Source organism: Argopecten irradians, chromosome 9 (assembly GCF_041381155.1).
Source record: "Argopecten irradians isolate NY chromosome 9, Ai_NY, whole genome shotgun sequence".
Lineage (NCBI taxonomy): Eukaryota > Metazoa > Mollusca > Bivalvia > Pectinida > Pectinidae > Argopecten > Argopecten irradians.
The window spans coordinates 37,539,777-37,557,302 of record NC_091142.1 but is presented as its reverse complement, the minus strand read 5'-3'; the positions used below and the strand labels follow the sequence as shown (position 1 = coordinate 37,557,302).

The 17,526-nt window shown below is 35.2% G+C and overlaps 1 protein-coding gene across 1 annotated transcript in view; it reads left to right on the top strand.

Moving 5' to 3' along the window:
* Positions 1–17,526, top strand: part of LOC138332247 (uncharacterized) — a 57,116-nt gene that overhangs the window by 4,505 nt on the left and 35,085 nt on the right. The window contains exon 3 of the mRNA XM_069280262.1: positions 4,685–4,796. Within this exon, the coding sequence (XP_069136363.1) occupies positions 4,685–4,796 (112 nt within the window). The remainder of the gene's footprint in view (positions 1–4,684; positions 4,797–17,526) is intronic.

The following is a 17,526-nucleotide window of genomic DNA, read 5'->3' as shown; positions in this document are numbered from 1 at the left end:
ATGTACAGGTATCTGATCAATGCTACTGGTTGTTGTCCCTCCTGATGTACAAGTATCTGATCAATGCTACTGGTTGTTGTCCTTCCTGATGTACAAGTATCTGATCAATGCTGCTGGTTATTGTCCTTCCTGATGTACAAGTATCTGATCAATGCTACTGGTTGTTGTCCTTCCTGATGTACAAGTATCTGACCAATGCTGCTGGTTGTTGTCCTTCCTGATGTACAAGTATCTGATCAATGCTATTGGTTGTCGTCCTTCCTGATGTGCAAGTATCTGATCAATGCTACTGGTTGTTGTCCTTCCTGATGTACAAGTATCTGGTCAATGCTATACTGGTTGTTGTCATTCCTGATGTACAAGTATCTGATCAATGCTGCTAGTTGTTGTCCTTCCTGATGTACAAGTATCTGATCAATGCTACTGGTTGTTGTCCTTCCTGATGTACAAGTATCTGATCAATGCTGCTGGTTGTTGTCCTTCCTGATGTACAAGTATCTGATCAATGCTACTGGTTGTTGTCCTTCCTGATGTACAAGTATCTGATCAATGCTGCTGGTTGTTTTCCTTCCTGATGTACAAGTATCTGATCAATGCTATACTGGTTGTTGTCCTTTCTGATGTACAAGTATCTGATCAATGCTACTGGTTGTTGTCCTTCCTGATGTACAAGTATCTGATCAATGCTACTGGTTGTTGTCCTTCCTGATGTACAAGTATCTGATCAATGCTACTGGTTGTTGTCCTTCCTGATGTACAAGTATCTGATCAATGCTACTGGTTGTTGTCCTTCCTGATGTACAAGTATCTGATCAATGGTACTGGTTGTTGTCCTTCCTGATGTACAAGTATCTGATCAATGGTACTGGTTGTTGTCCTTCCTGATGTACAAGTATCTGATCAATGCTGCTAGTTGTTGTCCTTCCTGATGTACAAGTATCTGATCAATGCTGCTGGTTGTTGTCCTTCCTGATGTACAAGTATCTGATCAATGCTACTGGTTGTTGTCCTTCCTGATGTACAAGTATCTGATCAATGCTGCTGGTTGTTGTCCTTCCTGATGAACAAGTATCTGATCAATGCTACTGGTTGTTGTCCTTCCTGATGTACAAGTATCTGATCAATGCTACTGGTTGTTGTCCTTCCTGATGTACAAGTATCTGACCAATGCTACTGGTTGTTTCCTTCCTGATGTACAAGTATCTGATCAATGCTGCTGGTTGTTGTCCCTCCTGATGTACAAGTATCTGATCAATGCATGCCTGGTTGTTGTCCTTCCTGATGTACAAGTATCTGATCAATGCTGCTGGTTGTTGTCCTTCCTGATGTACAAGTATCTGATCAATGCTGCTGGTTGTTGTCCTTCCTGATGTACAAGTATCTGATCAATGCTGCTGGTTGTTGTCCTTCCTGATGTACAAGTATCTGATCAATGCTGCTGGTTGTTGTCCCTCCTGATGTACAAGTATCTGATCAATGATGCTAGTTGTTGTCCTTCCTGATGTACAAGTATCTGATCAATGCTGCTGGTTGTTGTCCTTCCTGATGTACAGGTATCTGATCAATGCTGCTGGTTGTTGTCCCTCCTGATGAACAAGTATCTGATCAATGCTACTGGTTGTCGTCCTTCCTGATGTACAAGTGTCTGATCAATGCTGCTAGTTGTTTTCCTTCCTGATGTACAAGTATCTGATCAATGCGGCTGGTTGTTGTTTTTCCTGATGTACAAGTATCTGATCAATGCTGCTGGTTGTTGTCCTTCCTGATGTACAAGTATTTGATCAATGGTACTTGTTGTTGTCCTTAATGATGTACAAGTATCTGATCAATGCTGCTGGTTGTTGTCTTTCCTGATGTACAAGTATCTGATCAATGCTATTGGTTGTTGTCCTTCCTGATGTACAAGTATCTGATCAATGCGGCTGGTTGTTTTCCTTCCTGATGTACAAGTATCTGATTAATGCTACTGGTTTTTGTCCTTCCTGATGTACAAGTATCTGATCAATGCGGCTGGTTGTTGTCCTTCCTGATGTACAAGTATCTGGTCAATGCTATACTGGTTGTTGTCATTCCTGATGTACAAGTATCTGATCAATGCTACTGGTTGTTGTCCTTCCTGATGTACAAGTATCTGATCAATGCTACTGGTTGTTGTCCTTCCTGATGTACAAGTATCTGATCAATGCTATACTGGTTGTTGTCCTTCCTGATGTACAAGTATCTGATCAATACTATACTGGTTGTTGTCCTTCCTGATTCATGGATGCTTCATCACAATGATACCAATCTCTTCTTTGTTTTGATCTTCTTCCTGTGTTGAGCTTTGTCTTTCCTTATACTTCCATAAACATTGATTCTCTTCATTGTTCTGCTTTCTTCTCTTGTAGTTGCAGAATGATCCTTTTAATTATTATTGCAGTCTTTGCTGTTTCCTAATCTTCCCCAATGACATTGCTTCTCTTTATTGTTCTGCTAGCTCCTCTTTTGATTGCGGAATGATAATATCCTATTGCTGTCTTTGCTGTGAAATATATACTGTAAACCAACTTTTATTCGTGGCTACTAAATTTTGCTGAAATGCCTAAACATTTACTAACAAGTCTTCCTGAAAGTTTGGATGACATTGTTGTATGAATATATGTTTGTAGAGTTCAACTGTCCAAAAGAAATTCTATATCTAAAATTTGAATAGTCATCAGTAAATATATGAAGTACCTTCTCAGAATCTTTGTTTTTTTGTATAGATCCTAACTGGTCTGACACTCAGAATTCCTCTGGTAGCTGTAAAATAGCAGATTTGAATTGCTAATTAATCCAGGTTGTAATGTGCAAGTCATGTCTTAATTGCCTGTTTATATATATGTCATTTTGTGCAATCTGGCAAGTCATAGACAAGTGTGTCTAAGTCAAAGGCCAAGACAAGTAAATGTCTTAAAAGTTTGTTCTCTGAGGCCAACTCGATTTGCACTCTTCTAATTTATAAGATAAGAAGTCTTCCCAGAAGATCTTCCAGCTTATAATAGATGGATTCATGGAAATGCTTCAAGAAACAGAAGAAGCCAATCAAGTTATCATTAGATGTATTCCTGGAAACCTCAGCAGAAGAGGTTTAGTTAAGCCTCTCTGAATTAAGAAGAACCTGTACTTGACAGCATGGTGAAACTTTTGAGATACTTTAATGACCTGAAGCCTATGTTCATTGCTCTAATGGTCAATCATTGCAATCTTACTTCATAGCCAAAGATCTTATATAAATATAATCATTACAGTAATTGTAAAATACTTATATGAGAGGTATGATAATATAACTTATAGGTCACTGTGACCTTGACCTAAAGAGCAGGATCATATAATTAAAAAATTACACAGTAATATCTGAATCAGGGTCATAATTTCTGATCCATTGAAGTGATGACATCTGAAGTCTATGTAAACCTTGGGTTAGTAGAAAGGGTCAAATTGTTTTTGGTCAGAAAATAAGTTTTAGTTGAAGGCCAGTTGGTGTTAGCTTTTTGTACGTTCATGTTATGCATTTTGGAATAAACAAAGATAAAAATCATGGAACATATAGTAAAATGATTCTTAGATCCAGTATTACATGATCATTATCAAATCAAATCTGAGTTCTACAAAGGGAGATTGTATCTGTAGATTTAAAAATGATTCATTGATGCATGAATCGACAATAAAAAATCTAGATCATAGAGCTGATGGTGATAAACAAGACTGATCATACAGGTAGCTACTTCATTTTTGTGTTGAAATCACCTTTTTTCTACTGCTATAGCTACCAGACTGCCTCTTGTATTCTGTATCTATAACTACTCATGGAAGAGACTTAGGACCATATCGAGCTCTTGTACTGTACAACGACCACCTCTTAAACTATACATATTGCTCTCATAGGACTAATCTGGAGTTGATCAAACTACCTCTAATACTGTACCTATGTCCCACAAAAGGCCATGCTATATCATATAGATCATCCCTATGGCATGACAGCAGGAAAGGCATTTCTTAAATATTTGGGACAAGTTGCACTGAATCCTGGCTTATACTTTGGGAAGGTTGCATTGGACCGATTTCTTACACTTTTGGCAAGTTTGACTGGATTTCCAATGTACCAATACCCTTGCAGGTCTGAAGAACATTTCTGATACTACATCTACCCAAGGGGAAGCAAGCTATATAGGTCGCCTCTTACTACTGTACTGCATCTTGTCTGGGCAAATTGGACCAACTTTTGTACTGCAACTTTACCCCAGCGCAAGCCAGAAGGACATTTCTGATACTACACCTACCCTAGGGCAAGCAAGGATGTATCTTATTGTTGTACTGTATCTTGCCTGGACAAATTGGACCATCTTTTTGTACTGCAACTACACTCCAGACAAGTCTGAAGAGCATTTTGGATATTGCACCTACCGTAGGGCAAACAAAGCCGTCTATTATGCTGTATCTCGCTTCGACAAGTTGGATCAACTTTTGTACAGCAACTTTTATACAGCAACTTACCCCAGCACAAGCCAAAAGGACATTTCTTATACTGCAAATTAATGTATAAATACAATATCATATTTAGTTGTTCTGTCTGGTCTCTGTTCTGTTTAAGCATTAATTTACAAAAGATAAAGGTTTGTTGCCCCCAACAAGTTTCACAGGACTCAATATGTATCTGTTACAGGGTTGGTGAAGATTGCAGAGAGTCTGGGCATCAGTCTGCTGGCACCGAGGAAGAAGATCACCGTTCTGATGATCGGGAACCACTCTGCTGGAAAAAGTTCATTCATTAACTGGTGAGTGTCATTCTTTGAAATTCTCTTTGTTTTCTATTAATTATTCAGAACCATTTGATTTGTACTAATTACATTTAAAAGTATGCTTCTTGCATGAATGCTCAATGCATGTAAATACACAAGCCATATGTGTCAATGGTCTATGGGAGATTTGCAAGATTTGTCCAATTATGAAGTTTATATCAATAACTCGTATATTACAAAATTTGTCCAATTATGAAGTTAAATAACTATAAGTAATTGCAGAATTCAAACTAGATGAGGTTTTTAGAAATAAGATCTAGCTTGATAATTAAATATGTTTTATTTTGGTAAAAAATGGTTAAGATTGTGTTACGTGGGACCTGGATATCTAGGCAAGTTTCCAGTAGTTGTACATATGGCAGATTCAACTAACCACTGTACCAGTATAAAACAGTAATAATGCATGCCTTACTTTATATTGTTGCTTTTGCATGTTAGTGCAGTTTGTTAGAGCAGTTACAATATTCATTTCCAGAATTGCAGTGTTGACTACAATACATCTATATACAAGGCACATCAAATTTCTTGTGAAATAAGAAAAGAAAGAAAAAAATAAAGGCAGTGATTTTCATAATTTCAGGGCCTGTATATATATCCTTTTAGTTTGAAGGGACAAAAACACTTTTTTTGTCCGTATTTCAAAGACTTTTTTATTGAACGGAAGGGTACTTTATTTGGCCACAAAATGCCTGAATGCACCCTAAGAAGTCATTGAATTGTAATTAATATAAGGCAGTTGTAAAATTTTAACAAGATATCACACAATTAATTTGATCTGATGAGAACATAATGATACAATATCAGCAACATAGATAAATGTACCACTCATATTCTTTTCCTTATAAAATTATGTTCAATATTCTACGGTTCAGATGCAATACCATTTCCAAACTTATTAATGACAGTATTTATTCCTGGTGTTGGGCAGGTGTCTAGCATTATCTATTGAAAGACCAATTTAAACTTGCAATTACAAGTTTTGCGTAATAGAAAAGAGCAAGTATTATGATTCACTTGATTTGATCTATTCAAACTTCATTTGCAATTAGAAAAATAGTCCCTTTTCACAAAGAAAAAAATGTCAAAAGCAAGCAAAAATCTCATTTCAATGCAGATTTTGTGTTTTTCTGTTCTTTCTATCACTATTTGATTCTATCCATCTGTTTTTATGGAAGTCTGGTTAAATGTAAGTTGAGGGTTCTGTATTTCCAAAATCAATAATTTTGTCTGCAAATAACAGCAGAGCGCTCCAATACTACACTTGTGTACAGAATGCGGCACTTGTGTCTATACTACCTCGTGGTGGCAGTTCACAGTGATCTGCTAACTCTGCAGAATTTGGCAAACCATATTGGGCTGTGTAGATGGTGGTCTCTTAGAGGGTACAACTTCGTTAAAGATCAGCTATAGGCATACTTACATAGCCTTTTCTGTAGTGCATCTCGGGGCTGATGTATGGACCCCATTCCCAATTGGACATGGTCATATTTTTTCCCAATTTGTGGCTTTCCAATTGTTTTTTTCAGATTTATAATTTATATGTAGATATATGATAATTTAATATGACAAAATAATCAAATAACTTCCGTTTAGAAATGATAGTAATGGAAGCATGCTTATAGACTCACAATTTCACTAGGTAAAACTTAAAAATTCTTAATTCAAGGGGTTCTTTCCCCTGACCGAGACACACCAAGGTCTATAAAAGTGGTAGTTTCTGCTCCTACTTGGCATTCAACATTATGCGAGTGGGACGACTGATTCGCCTGTCTTCACTATAATGACCGGGTGGGGTGTGTTGCTTGGTGTCTTTGCATTGCCATTCAGGGATTAATGTTTATTAATTTGATGTTTGTTCTTAGGACTTCTATATTGTTTTGAAAATCATTGTGTGAAGATATTGTCTTAATCAGGAATCTTTGCCTTCTAGATTTGAAGGAAGAATTTTCTTTACGAGTGGTAGGTCGATCGAAAATCAGTTGATATGTCCTTTCCAATTCCGATTATCGTTTATGAAAATTTGAAATTGTATGAAAAATGTATGAAGAGCGTTTATGAAAATTTGAAATTGTATGAAAAATGTATGAAGAGATTTAATTTCGACATGTAGTTTAACAGATATCTCAATATCTTAATCCTTACTGGGTTGCTAAAACGGAAAATAAAACAAAATAATATGGTAGTGTCTTAAAGGTAGGTTTCGCCCAACCAAATAAATATTTTTTTGTGAAATGCGATAAGCGGAAGAAAAGATGAAAAATACATATTAAAATATCTCAATTTAATTTCTTTATGTGTTTGAGATTGAACAAATGTGTCTTGAATACAAAATTGAAGGAAATCCTTGATTTATTACGGTGTCCGTCAGACAAAATAATATGCAAATGAAGCTGCGATGGATTGTGTTGTCGAAGTTTGGCGCATGCGCATTGTCACGCACTAAAAGTAAACAAAATGGCTGAACGAAAGTGTGTGCGATGAAAAAAATATATCTGAATCGACAACAAAGTGGGGGAAATTATAATGGATTAGGTAGCTCCCTAGGATATCTATAGGGAATTAAATTCAGAGATGGCATGTAGCAATAGAAGAAACAGAAGCCACATCTCAAGCGGAACTTGCCGGGATCTGTTGGGACTCGTGTAACGGCATTGCACGTGGTGAGTTAAATTTCAACACATATGCCAGCGCACAAACAGCCGCAGACTAACTACGTGTATATTTGGTGTACAAAGTTAGCGAGCGTATGATATGATATGTATAAACAGTCCCTCACACTTCGATTTGATGTTGTTTTTTTAACTAAACATGCCGTGGCAAGACTGTCACTTCTATCTGACATTTTGTTGCACGCTTCCGTTTGTTGCTGCGGCCTTGTTTTGGAAAAAAATACATCATGTTCTATGTAAAGCTTGACTTCGCTCTATTTTTAGAGGAGTATTTTCCTGGTCAAGCTAGGCAACTGACCACCCATTTTGTTCGCTGTATGCATTGAAAATGATCTGAAGATTATATCTATGTATAGGATAAATTTCAATTTCGTAGTCTTTATATTTCATTGGGCGAAACCTACCTTTAATTGAATAAGATTTTGAGCTTTGTGTGAATATTTCATATCAAAGAAAATAACAAGTATAACAACAGCAAATTTTTATTTCCAAAATATTATTTACTAGAAACTGATTATTTAATCAATTAATAATTGGTTAATTATTTCTGATTACAAAACGATAGGCAACTATAATTTCAAACTGATTGCCAAGCACTATATTCTTTACCCAGTTTTGATTTGCTGGCTAAGTCCAGATTCTTACTAAGTGAAGATTCATGCAATGCCACCTTGTAATCGATGTCAATTGATAATGCCTTGTTCATCAAAACTTTATTTTTTTCAGAAGCGATTTCAAAATGTATTAAAAAAACCACTTTCATTCTTATCTCCAAATAGTGAGCAACAAAATTTCCTTAAAGTTTTGATTTACTTTCTTTAAAAATTGATAGGCATGTTTGTTACTTGGCAAAATCTTAAATTCATCAGATGGGAAATCCTCTTCAATAAGGTATAAATAGAATTTTGTAAAATGTTATAAAACCACAGGAAATAGTGAAATCATTGAATACGCATATATAAGAATGTAACAGCAATTGGCTCTGTTATTGTGTATCTCTCTTATTCAAGAAGCTTGATGTTACAGACCTCAGATTAAGTCTAGCATAAGTATATATAAGCTTAATTGTTGCAGTTTAAATATATCAGGAGCATTTCTTCATTTTGCCAAGATGAGACAGACACAGTATAGATTAGACCAAGCATGTTTTGTCTCGATCACTAAGTTAACAATATAGAAAGTCCCTAATATAAGACCATCGCAACACAATGCAGAACATCCCTAATACAATATTAATGCTTAATAGACCTTTCTTAATATTAGCTCATGAATATTCATCTCTTTGAACCAAAACGAGGCTTAGTGGGCATAGCGGTGGTAGTAATACATGTGCAGTAATAGTATAATGTGTTGTAATAATTTTACTTACCTTATGATTAAATGGAAAAAACAAATTTCACATAATATTTCCATAGAGGTACATGGATCAATCTGATCACATCAGTGGCTGAATGATGGCATAAACATGTATAATATATCCCAGAGCCGAGAGAAAAGAAAATGCAGGTATTCATGTCAATGATTTCCTTTAATGAGGCCAAGCTAAATTACAGTATTGGTACCCATTGCCTTAACTGGAATAAAGCTACATGTATGGTGCCAAATAAACAAGGGACATGAACCAAACAATTAAGTAACATAAATACCATTCCTAACCTTCATTATCAGAGTCTCAAGTTGCCTTCCCCCTATTCCCTTTAGGCCAGTATTTGGGTCCCAGTCTGTTTATATTTAACAGCTGTCCCCTCTGATCACATTTTGCCATTAATTTCCCTATTAGGGTATACATAAATTATGTTGTTATCACAAATTTCACCTAGCTCTGGCTGTCCCCTTTACCAATCCTTATTTACTCCAATAATCACCCTTTGTCTATAATTGAATAAGATTTTGAGCTTTGTGTGAATATTTCATATCAAAGAAAATAACAAGTATAACAACAGCAAATTTTTATTTCCAAAATATTATTTACTAGAAACTGATTATTTAATCAATTAATAATTGGTTAATTATTTCTGATTACAAAACGATAGGCAACTAGATAATTTCAAACTGATTGCCAAGCACTATATTCTTTACCCAGTTTTGATTTGCTGGCTAAGTCCAGATTCTTACTAAGTGAAGATTCATGCAATGCCACCTTGTAATCGATGTCAATTGATAATGCCTTGTTCATCAAAACTTTATTTTTTTCAGAAGCGATTTCAAAATGTATTAAAAAAACCACTTTCATTCTTATCTCCAAATAGTGAGCAACAAAATTTCCTTAAAGTTTTGATTTACTTTCTTTAAAAATTGATAGGCATGTTTGTTACTTGGCAAAATCTTAAATTCATCAGATGGGAAATCCTCTTCAATAAGGTATAAATAGAATTTTGTAAAATGTTATAAAACCACAGGAAATAGTGAAATCATTGAATACGCATATATAAGAATGTAACAGCAATTGGCTCTGTTATTGTGTATCTCTCTTATTCAAGAAGCTTGATGTTACAGACCTCAGATTAAGTCTAGCATAAGTATATATAAGCTTAATTGTTGCAGTTTAAATATATCAGGAGCATTTCTTCATTTTGCCAAGATGAGACAGACACAGTATAGATTAGACCAAGCATGTTTTGTCTCTATCACTAAGTTAACAATATAGAAAGTCCCTAATATAAGACCATCGCAACACAATGCAGAACATCCCTAATACAATATTAATGCTTAATTCTTATAGAAAAGGAAAAAAGATCCTTGCTCTAATGCTTTGAGTAACATAGGACAGAAATGCTGATGTATTATAGACGGTAGGCAGCTTGAATGAAATTCCTTTCATTCCTGTTTTACCTATATACGTGTACCTGGATTTATGGCCCAGACCATGAATAGCATGCCTGTACCACGTCACCACAGCATAGCTAATCAAGTGCCTGGTGACGTGCAGGGTGTAGGTGGGGCCATTACAGGCTGTCCGCTCACAATGTGTATTGCTTAACTTCACTGAAGCTTGGTTTAGTTTTAATCGTAATGATAATACTGTGTGTATGTATGTTTAAATGTGTGTTACATATATGTATTTTGCAATCCTAGAAACTTTTAAGTTTGTATTAAATAATTGATGATGTTGATTCTGAAAAATTATAGATAATACATTTGAATTCTTTCAGTAATATTATGAGAAATTGTTTACTGTTTTATCCAATGTCATCACATATTTAAGTATTTCTAAGTCAAATAAAGTTTCACTTATGTCATCATATTATTCTGTTGTTACCATGTGTACCTTTGGAATTGTTTTACCCTTCATTGTTGCTTTGACCATACATTGTACTGCTATGACCTTACCTGGTGTTGCTATGACCTTTTCCTGTGTTGCTATGACCATACCTTGTGTTGTTATGTCAGACCTTTCGCTGTGTTGCTATGACCTTTCCCTGTGTTGCTATGACCTTTCCCTGTGTTGCTATGACCTTTCCCTGTGTTGTTATGACCATACCCTTTCCCTGTGTTGCTTATGACCATACATAGTGTTGCTATAACCATACTTTCTGCTGCTTAGGGAATCTATAGAAGTTTGGAAATTTGATTTGCCAACTCTAGTTTCATACCATTTTTAGCTCACCTGGCCTGAAGGGCTGGTGAGCTTATGTCATGGCACGGCGTCTGTCTTACGTCCGTCCGTCAACATTTACTTTAAATTGCTACTAGTCATAGTGTTCTGCATGGATTGTAACCAAATTTGGCCACAAACATCATTGGGGGGGAGGGGAACGGAACTTGAATAAAGTTTGGCTCTGACCCCCCCGGGGGCAGGCCCAATAGGGGAATTAAAAGGAAATCCTATAAATCGCTACTTGTCCTAGAGTTCTGCATGGATTGTAACCAAATTTTGCCACAAACATCCTTGGGGGAAGGGGAACAGAACTTGTATAAATTTTGGCTCTGACCCCAGGGGGGCAGGAGGGGCGAGGCCTAATAGGGGAAATATAGGTAAATCCTATAAATCACTACTTGTCCTAGAGTTCTGCATGGATTGTAACTAAATTTGGCCACAAACATCCATGGGGGAAGGAGAACAGAACTTGTATAAACTTTGGCTCTGACCCCTTGGGGGCAGGAGGGGCGGGCCCAATAGGGGAAATAGAGGTAAATCCTATAAATCGCTAATTGTCCTAGAGTTCTGCATGAATTGTGACCAAATTTGGCAACAAACATAATTGGGGGAAGAGGAACAGAACTTGTATAAATTTTGGCTCTGACCCCCGGGGGGCAGGAGGGGCGAGGCCCAATAGGGGAATTAGAGGTAAATATTCGAATTCCTTCAGAAAAGAACAATGAACCTGTATTTAGAACATTACTTGGCATTACAAACCAGGTGAGCGATACAGGCCCTCTGGACCTCTTGTTCAATTTTCAATACTTTGTGCTTTGTTCTGATATTTTTAATAGAGTATACATTGGTATTTAAATCAAAAAGTCATAAGACATGATATGAGTAACCTTTCCTCATTTTGAGATTAGGTGCAAGAAAAGTAGTGAAGTATTACGAACAAAAATCCTGCTACTTCACTGAAATGTCATTTTTAATTTCTCAATACCTTTGACAGAAATTGATGCTCATCTGTATGTTTGGCCTTGGGCGGGTTCTCGGTTTAAAGTAGTAATATACATGTACATATACCCCAACAAATTTTTGCATTATCCAGATTGTGGAAGAAAATGTGGATTAAGCAAAAAAGCATATGGGTATGTTTTTTTGGTGGTGACTATTGATTTCTATGGGGTAGACATCATGTCTATAAATTCATTGATTCCCCTCAAAACTCACAAAGGTTGCAGGAACCTGTTGTATTGCTGTTTTCCAACCTTTTCTGCTATATTGTACCAAATGGATGTTGCTTATGTTACTAAACTATTTTGATTACGTTCCTGATAAGCACTACCCCTAAAAAGTTTGAGACATGCAAGACCATTGTTTAATATTCTATATACTACATTATATAATTTTTGTGTGTGTATGTGTTTCCAAATTTGCTGACATAGAGAAATCTAGATGGATGTTTAGAATGGTTTGATAACTAGTTTGATGCAGCATCGTTTAGCTGTCTTCACTAAAGTCATTTTATACCGCATCATGAATAAGTTACACTGCCAATTGTATTTGGCTTAGCTCATCTTCCATTCCACATGGAATGCAGACCCCTTTATCAGAATTTTATCCATTTAGTCAAAAAAACCTTCTGTTAGCCGACATGTTCACATAGTGATGATGTTGTATGCATAAATCAATGACATTTTACGCAGAGTATCGTTTGGGTAATACTGTTATGTCCAATGCATATTTAACAGCAGTCTTAAATAACGCATGTAACCTCAAATGTAAATAAATTTGTAGACACATTTTTGTTTGAAATGTGGTTATGACCTTAATTGGAAATTGTAGTATTGATGGGGACTTATGATTTCCATGTATAAATACAGACGGTCAATTGTTAAAATAACATAATTTTTAATGGAGAAATGTTTGTAGGTGCTATCTGTAATGTCTCTATTTTGGTTGAAGTGATCAATTTCAGTTTTTATTAAAGTAATCCGACCAGTTATTAAAATATTTGGTCTGAAATAGAATATTGAATAAAGATCAATCGAGCATGTTTTTTTTCTGTATTTTTTGCATAAAATATTCAGTGTTACAGTTAATCTAAAGGCTAAGTTGTTTTTGTACTTCATTGTGCTACAGTTTTATTTTATTTGATTACACACAATGCAAATATTACAAAATCAATCTTTTCATATAGATTAAATTACCTAGAGTTCATAATCGACAAATACTGCATCAACCTAAGGCTTGGAATTAAAGTGTTGTGATCAAACCTTACGTAAAATTTGTAATGAATATTGACGAGGGCTTCCTTGAACAGGTTTAAATCAGTATTGGGTTGAAGTATACTCAAGTATGGATATGTTATGCATTCTCAACACCTATTAATTACATGGAATAATACAGCTAAGCTGGTTCAAAATATTCTTTATAATTACTTTTCATTGTATTTTTTGAAATACGATTAAGATGCAATAAATCTTCAACAATGATTTCAAAATTGCATATTCTTCCAGAAAACCTTCAAAATAAAATTTGTCTATCCTTTTTCTTTGTCAAAAATGAAATTTGTCACTCCTTTTCCTCGTCAAATTTCATTTTGAAGGTTTTGTGTGTTAATTAATGGTCAAACCTAACTACTTGAATATAAGTAGATTTATGACTGTTTATATCAATATATAGTTCAATATGGCTGATCTATTAAAGGTCCAACTTCCTGTTTGTTATAGTGTCTAGTCGTACAATACATTAAAGTCCTGAAGATTCTTTGGAAATGAACTGGCTGGCTGATTCCTGCGGGATAAATTTTTGCTGTGTCAGCAATTTCTCCATGGGTTATAATACACATGTTGCTTCAACAGGCTATATGTGCTAGCTGGGTCCTACGCAGCACACACACTTGGCCATTTCATGGTGGCATGTGAAGTCATGCAAGCTAACTAGTACAGAATGAAAAAATTCTTTTGTACAAGATCTGGGGTGATGTAGTTGTAGAGAGTAGGATTTAATTGGTATTGTAATGATAGATCGGAGATAGAGAGGGCAAGCATTAAAACTAAGATGGCAATAATGCCTGGCTATTCTGCAAATCAATTTTTTTTTTATGTGCAATATTCTTCTGCCAAAAAAATCAATAGGAGGGTTTCCACATAGTAAAATATAGCTATGGTTTTGGTATATTATTATTCTGACTTTCTGGTGATCAAACTTTGAGATGTCATCATTATGGGATGGTAGGACTAATCATGTCCAAACCCCATTCTTTTACTATCGCCAAACAGACATATTTGTTCTAATAATAAAAAATATTTCGTAAGTGAATTTAAAACGGTTCTAGGTACACATTGTTGATGTTAGAAACACAATGCATACCAAAGCCATATAAAGTCTTAATCATCAATAATGGTAACTGATGTCAAAAGTATTTTTAAAGACTCGTAAGATTGCTATATTGAATAATTTTATTTGATTGGTCTTAATATTTTCCAGATAAATCCCCTTTAAACTGGTCAAAAGTATTATTTTGTAGGGATCATATTGGTTAGAGGTCAAATGTATTGTGAACTGGAGCTGGTATCGGTAAACTTTCCTTGACCAGCACATTACAACATTAACTGACCACATGTGACTCTATAGGCTTAACAATAGAATGGTTTACCTATGTTTTCTACAATCAATATTGCATGAATTGTATGGGAAACATATATTGAACATTGTTTTTTAGATAGAGAATAAAGCGAAGGAAAAATAATTTATTGGTACAGTATATAGGGGATGACAACGATCTAACATAGTTTAAAGATATTTGTTTAAAAACGATGGTCAACTACATTTCCAAAATGGCTTTAACTTTTGAAATTTTAACTCTTAAACGAGTTTGATGATTTTATAGAGTCCCTAAAGTTCATTAGCTTACCCTATTTTCCGGACAATAAGTCACACCTGTGTATAAGTTGCAAAGGCCCTTTTTTACGATTTTTTTCAGTTTGATTCTCGATGTTATAATGCAAAAACATAGTCAGATTTTGGTTTTAGTCCACGGATAAGCCGCACTTGTGTATAGGTCGCACTCCCGATTTTTAGGGAAAAAGTGCGACATATACTCCGGAAAATAAGGTACTGTTTATACTACACTTATCCTCACTTCCTGTACAATTTATACAGATAAATCAAATGTTAATTTGTTTCCCAGCAATGTCCTTAATAACACACAATCGTTAAGTATCACAATGCCACACATCACACCAGCAAAATGACATAGGGTTACAGGAGGAACCTTGCTTTTGTTTGGCGTTTTATCTTCATCTTAACCATATCATCAATATACAGAGGATTCCGCTTATTTGCATAGGTCATTTTCCAGAAGAAAATATGCAAATAACCGGAGTATTCGAATAGGCGGAGATGACATTTTGCACCTCCGTTTGACCCCACACATATGTATGTGAATAGGCAAATAGATATCGTTTCGTTTACTTGATAAATACGCAAATTATTTACACTTAAAACGAACCACGAGTAATTATTTTCGAAGTTGTAAATCGATTTTAATTGTTTAATAACAAAAAATATTCCAATATTAGATTCTTGTTTACGTTAGATCGACACGTGAATATTTGAGAAACAGCTAAACGATCGATATCAAATGCAATTAGATTCTACTAAACAGGATTGGATTTGTGTCTACAATTCTAAACCTAAATAATAAACAATTTTTACGTACATTTGCCTGGCAAAAAGAACTTTCGATCGTGATTAAACTTCAAAGTGTCGATCAATTAGTAGTGTTGCTTTTACACATGTGCATATGAATTCGAAAATGGTGGCAGGTGATGAAGCCATGCGTTCACTGGACCTAAATGTCTTTTGAGAATTCTCCCTGTATTGTTGATCTATGCGGCGAATAGCTTGATAACATTTCAGAAATTAATGCATATTCAAGTAGCAATGAAACAATTAACATAGCAAGTATCTTTTGTATCCTAAGCTTACATACTGTACGAAACTTGCGGTAGTCATTGTACGCCGACTTTGCATGCTTTTATGTCTCGTTCAACGAGACGCTTGATATGCACATGTCTGTCGTAGTCAACAAGACTCTGGTTGAACGAGACTACTCATGAATGGCGATTGTTGGAAGGAAGCATGGTTTCTACAACCGATCGCGAACTAAGGTACGTTACGTAAATAAATAAACATAGTTTAAAGCAAATGCTTTAATTAGATGTTTGAGTCAGTGATTATACTAAAGTTATGATCAACTGCTGCTGATGTAAATCGTAACAGCGTCGATTACCTTTGCAGATTCATGCATAAAATAACAAGCCATACTATAACGTTAATCTGTTACCAGGATGATTTCTAGTAAAAGCGAAGTATCTTGAAACATATATCGGCGAATTTTGCTAAAAATATATTGCAAAATTGAAAAATATTCGATTTTATTTTTAGAATTTCCCAAATATTTTATTCAAATAACCGGAGGTCATGTAAAAGTCTATGCAAATACACGGAGTTGAAAAACAAAGATAAAGAAGGAAAAAATCGGGACCGCAGAATTTTATGCAAATAACCGAAATATTCGAATAACCGTTATTCGATTATGTGGAGTCCCCTGTAGATGTTCCGACATTAATCCGACATTAATCAGATGCTCCACCACCGACAAAGCATTAATGATGCACATCATTTGAACAATAATTGGTGTTTACTCATTTAAATGTAGGTGTAATTAACACAAAAAATAATATATAATTAATTTTGGTTTTTGATGGATGCACAATGATTGCTTCATTCCATATAAGGCATAGTGCTATAGATTTTTTTTGGGGATGCAATTAATTATTTTCAGTGCTTTCAAATTGAAGTAAAATAAAAAAAAAAACTCAAATTTTTCAATGGTCATGTAATGGTATAAAGTAAGTAACTTAAGGAGCTGAAGAAAAGTACAAATTTGTCAGCTCCTATTTTTGATAGAGAAAAAATACAATTCGTCAGCCGTGTAGCATATTTAACTTTTATTTTTGATTCGGAGACATAGTTGGCCTTTGGGAATTTGATATTTGTAGAGTTGAGCAATAGTATCTGATTATGTTTTTTTTTACAGATTTGGTTCAATTTAAATCTTTCTTCGCCCCAAGTTATGATGTTGTTTTGCTAAACAGATCTTACATAGTATTGTAACATCTAATAGATGGTAAAATTGGCCATCCTCACCATTCATTCAAGAAAGTGTATTGATCATCACAGTCAGGTTATGTGGCTAGTCGGGTGATCATCAAGCAGTTTTTAATGGTCAGGATTAAATAATGCTGACGCAGTGTAGGAAGTGCCAATGTCTGCTGCTGATGCGTCTTTTGAGTCGATCTTGAGCGTGGGTCTGAGAGTCGACATTGTCAGCGTGGGTCAACTGATGCAACACCAAGTTAAGTAGACATATATAGCTCATACA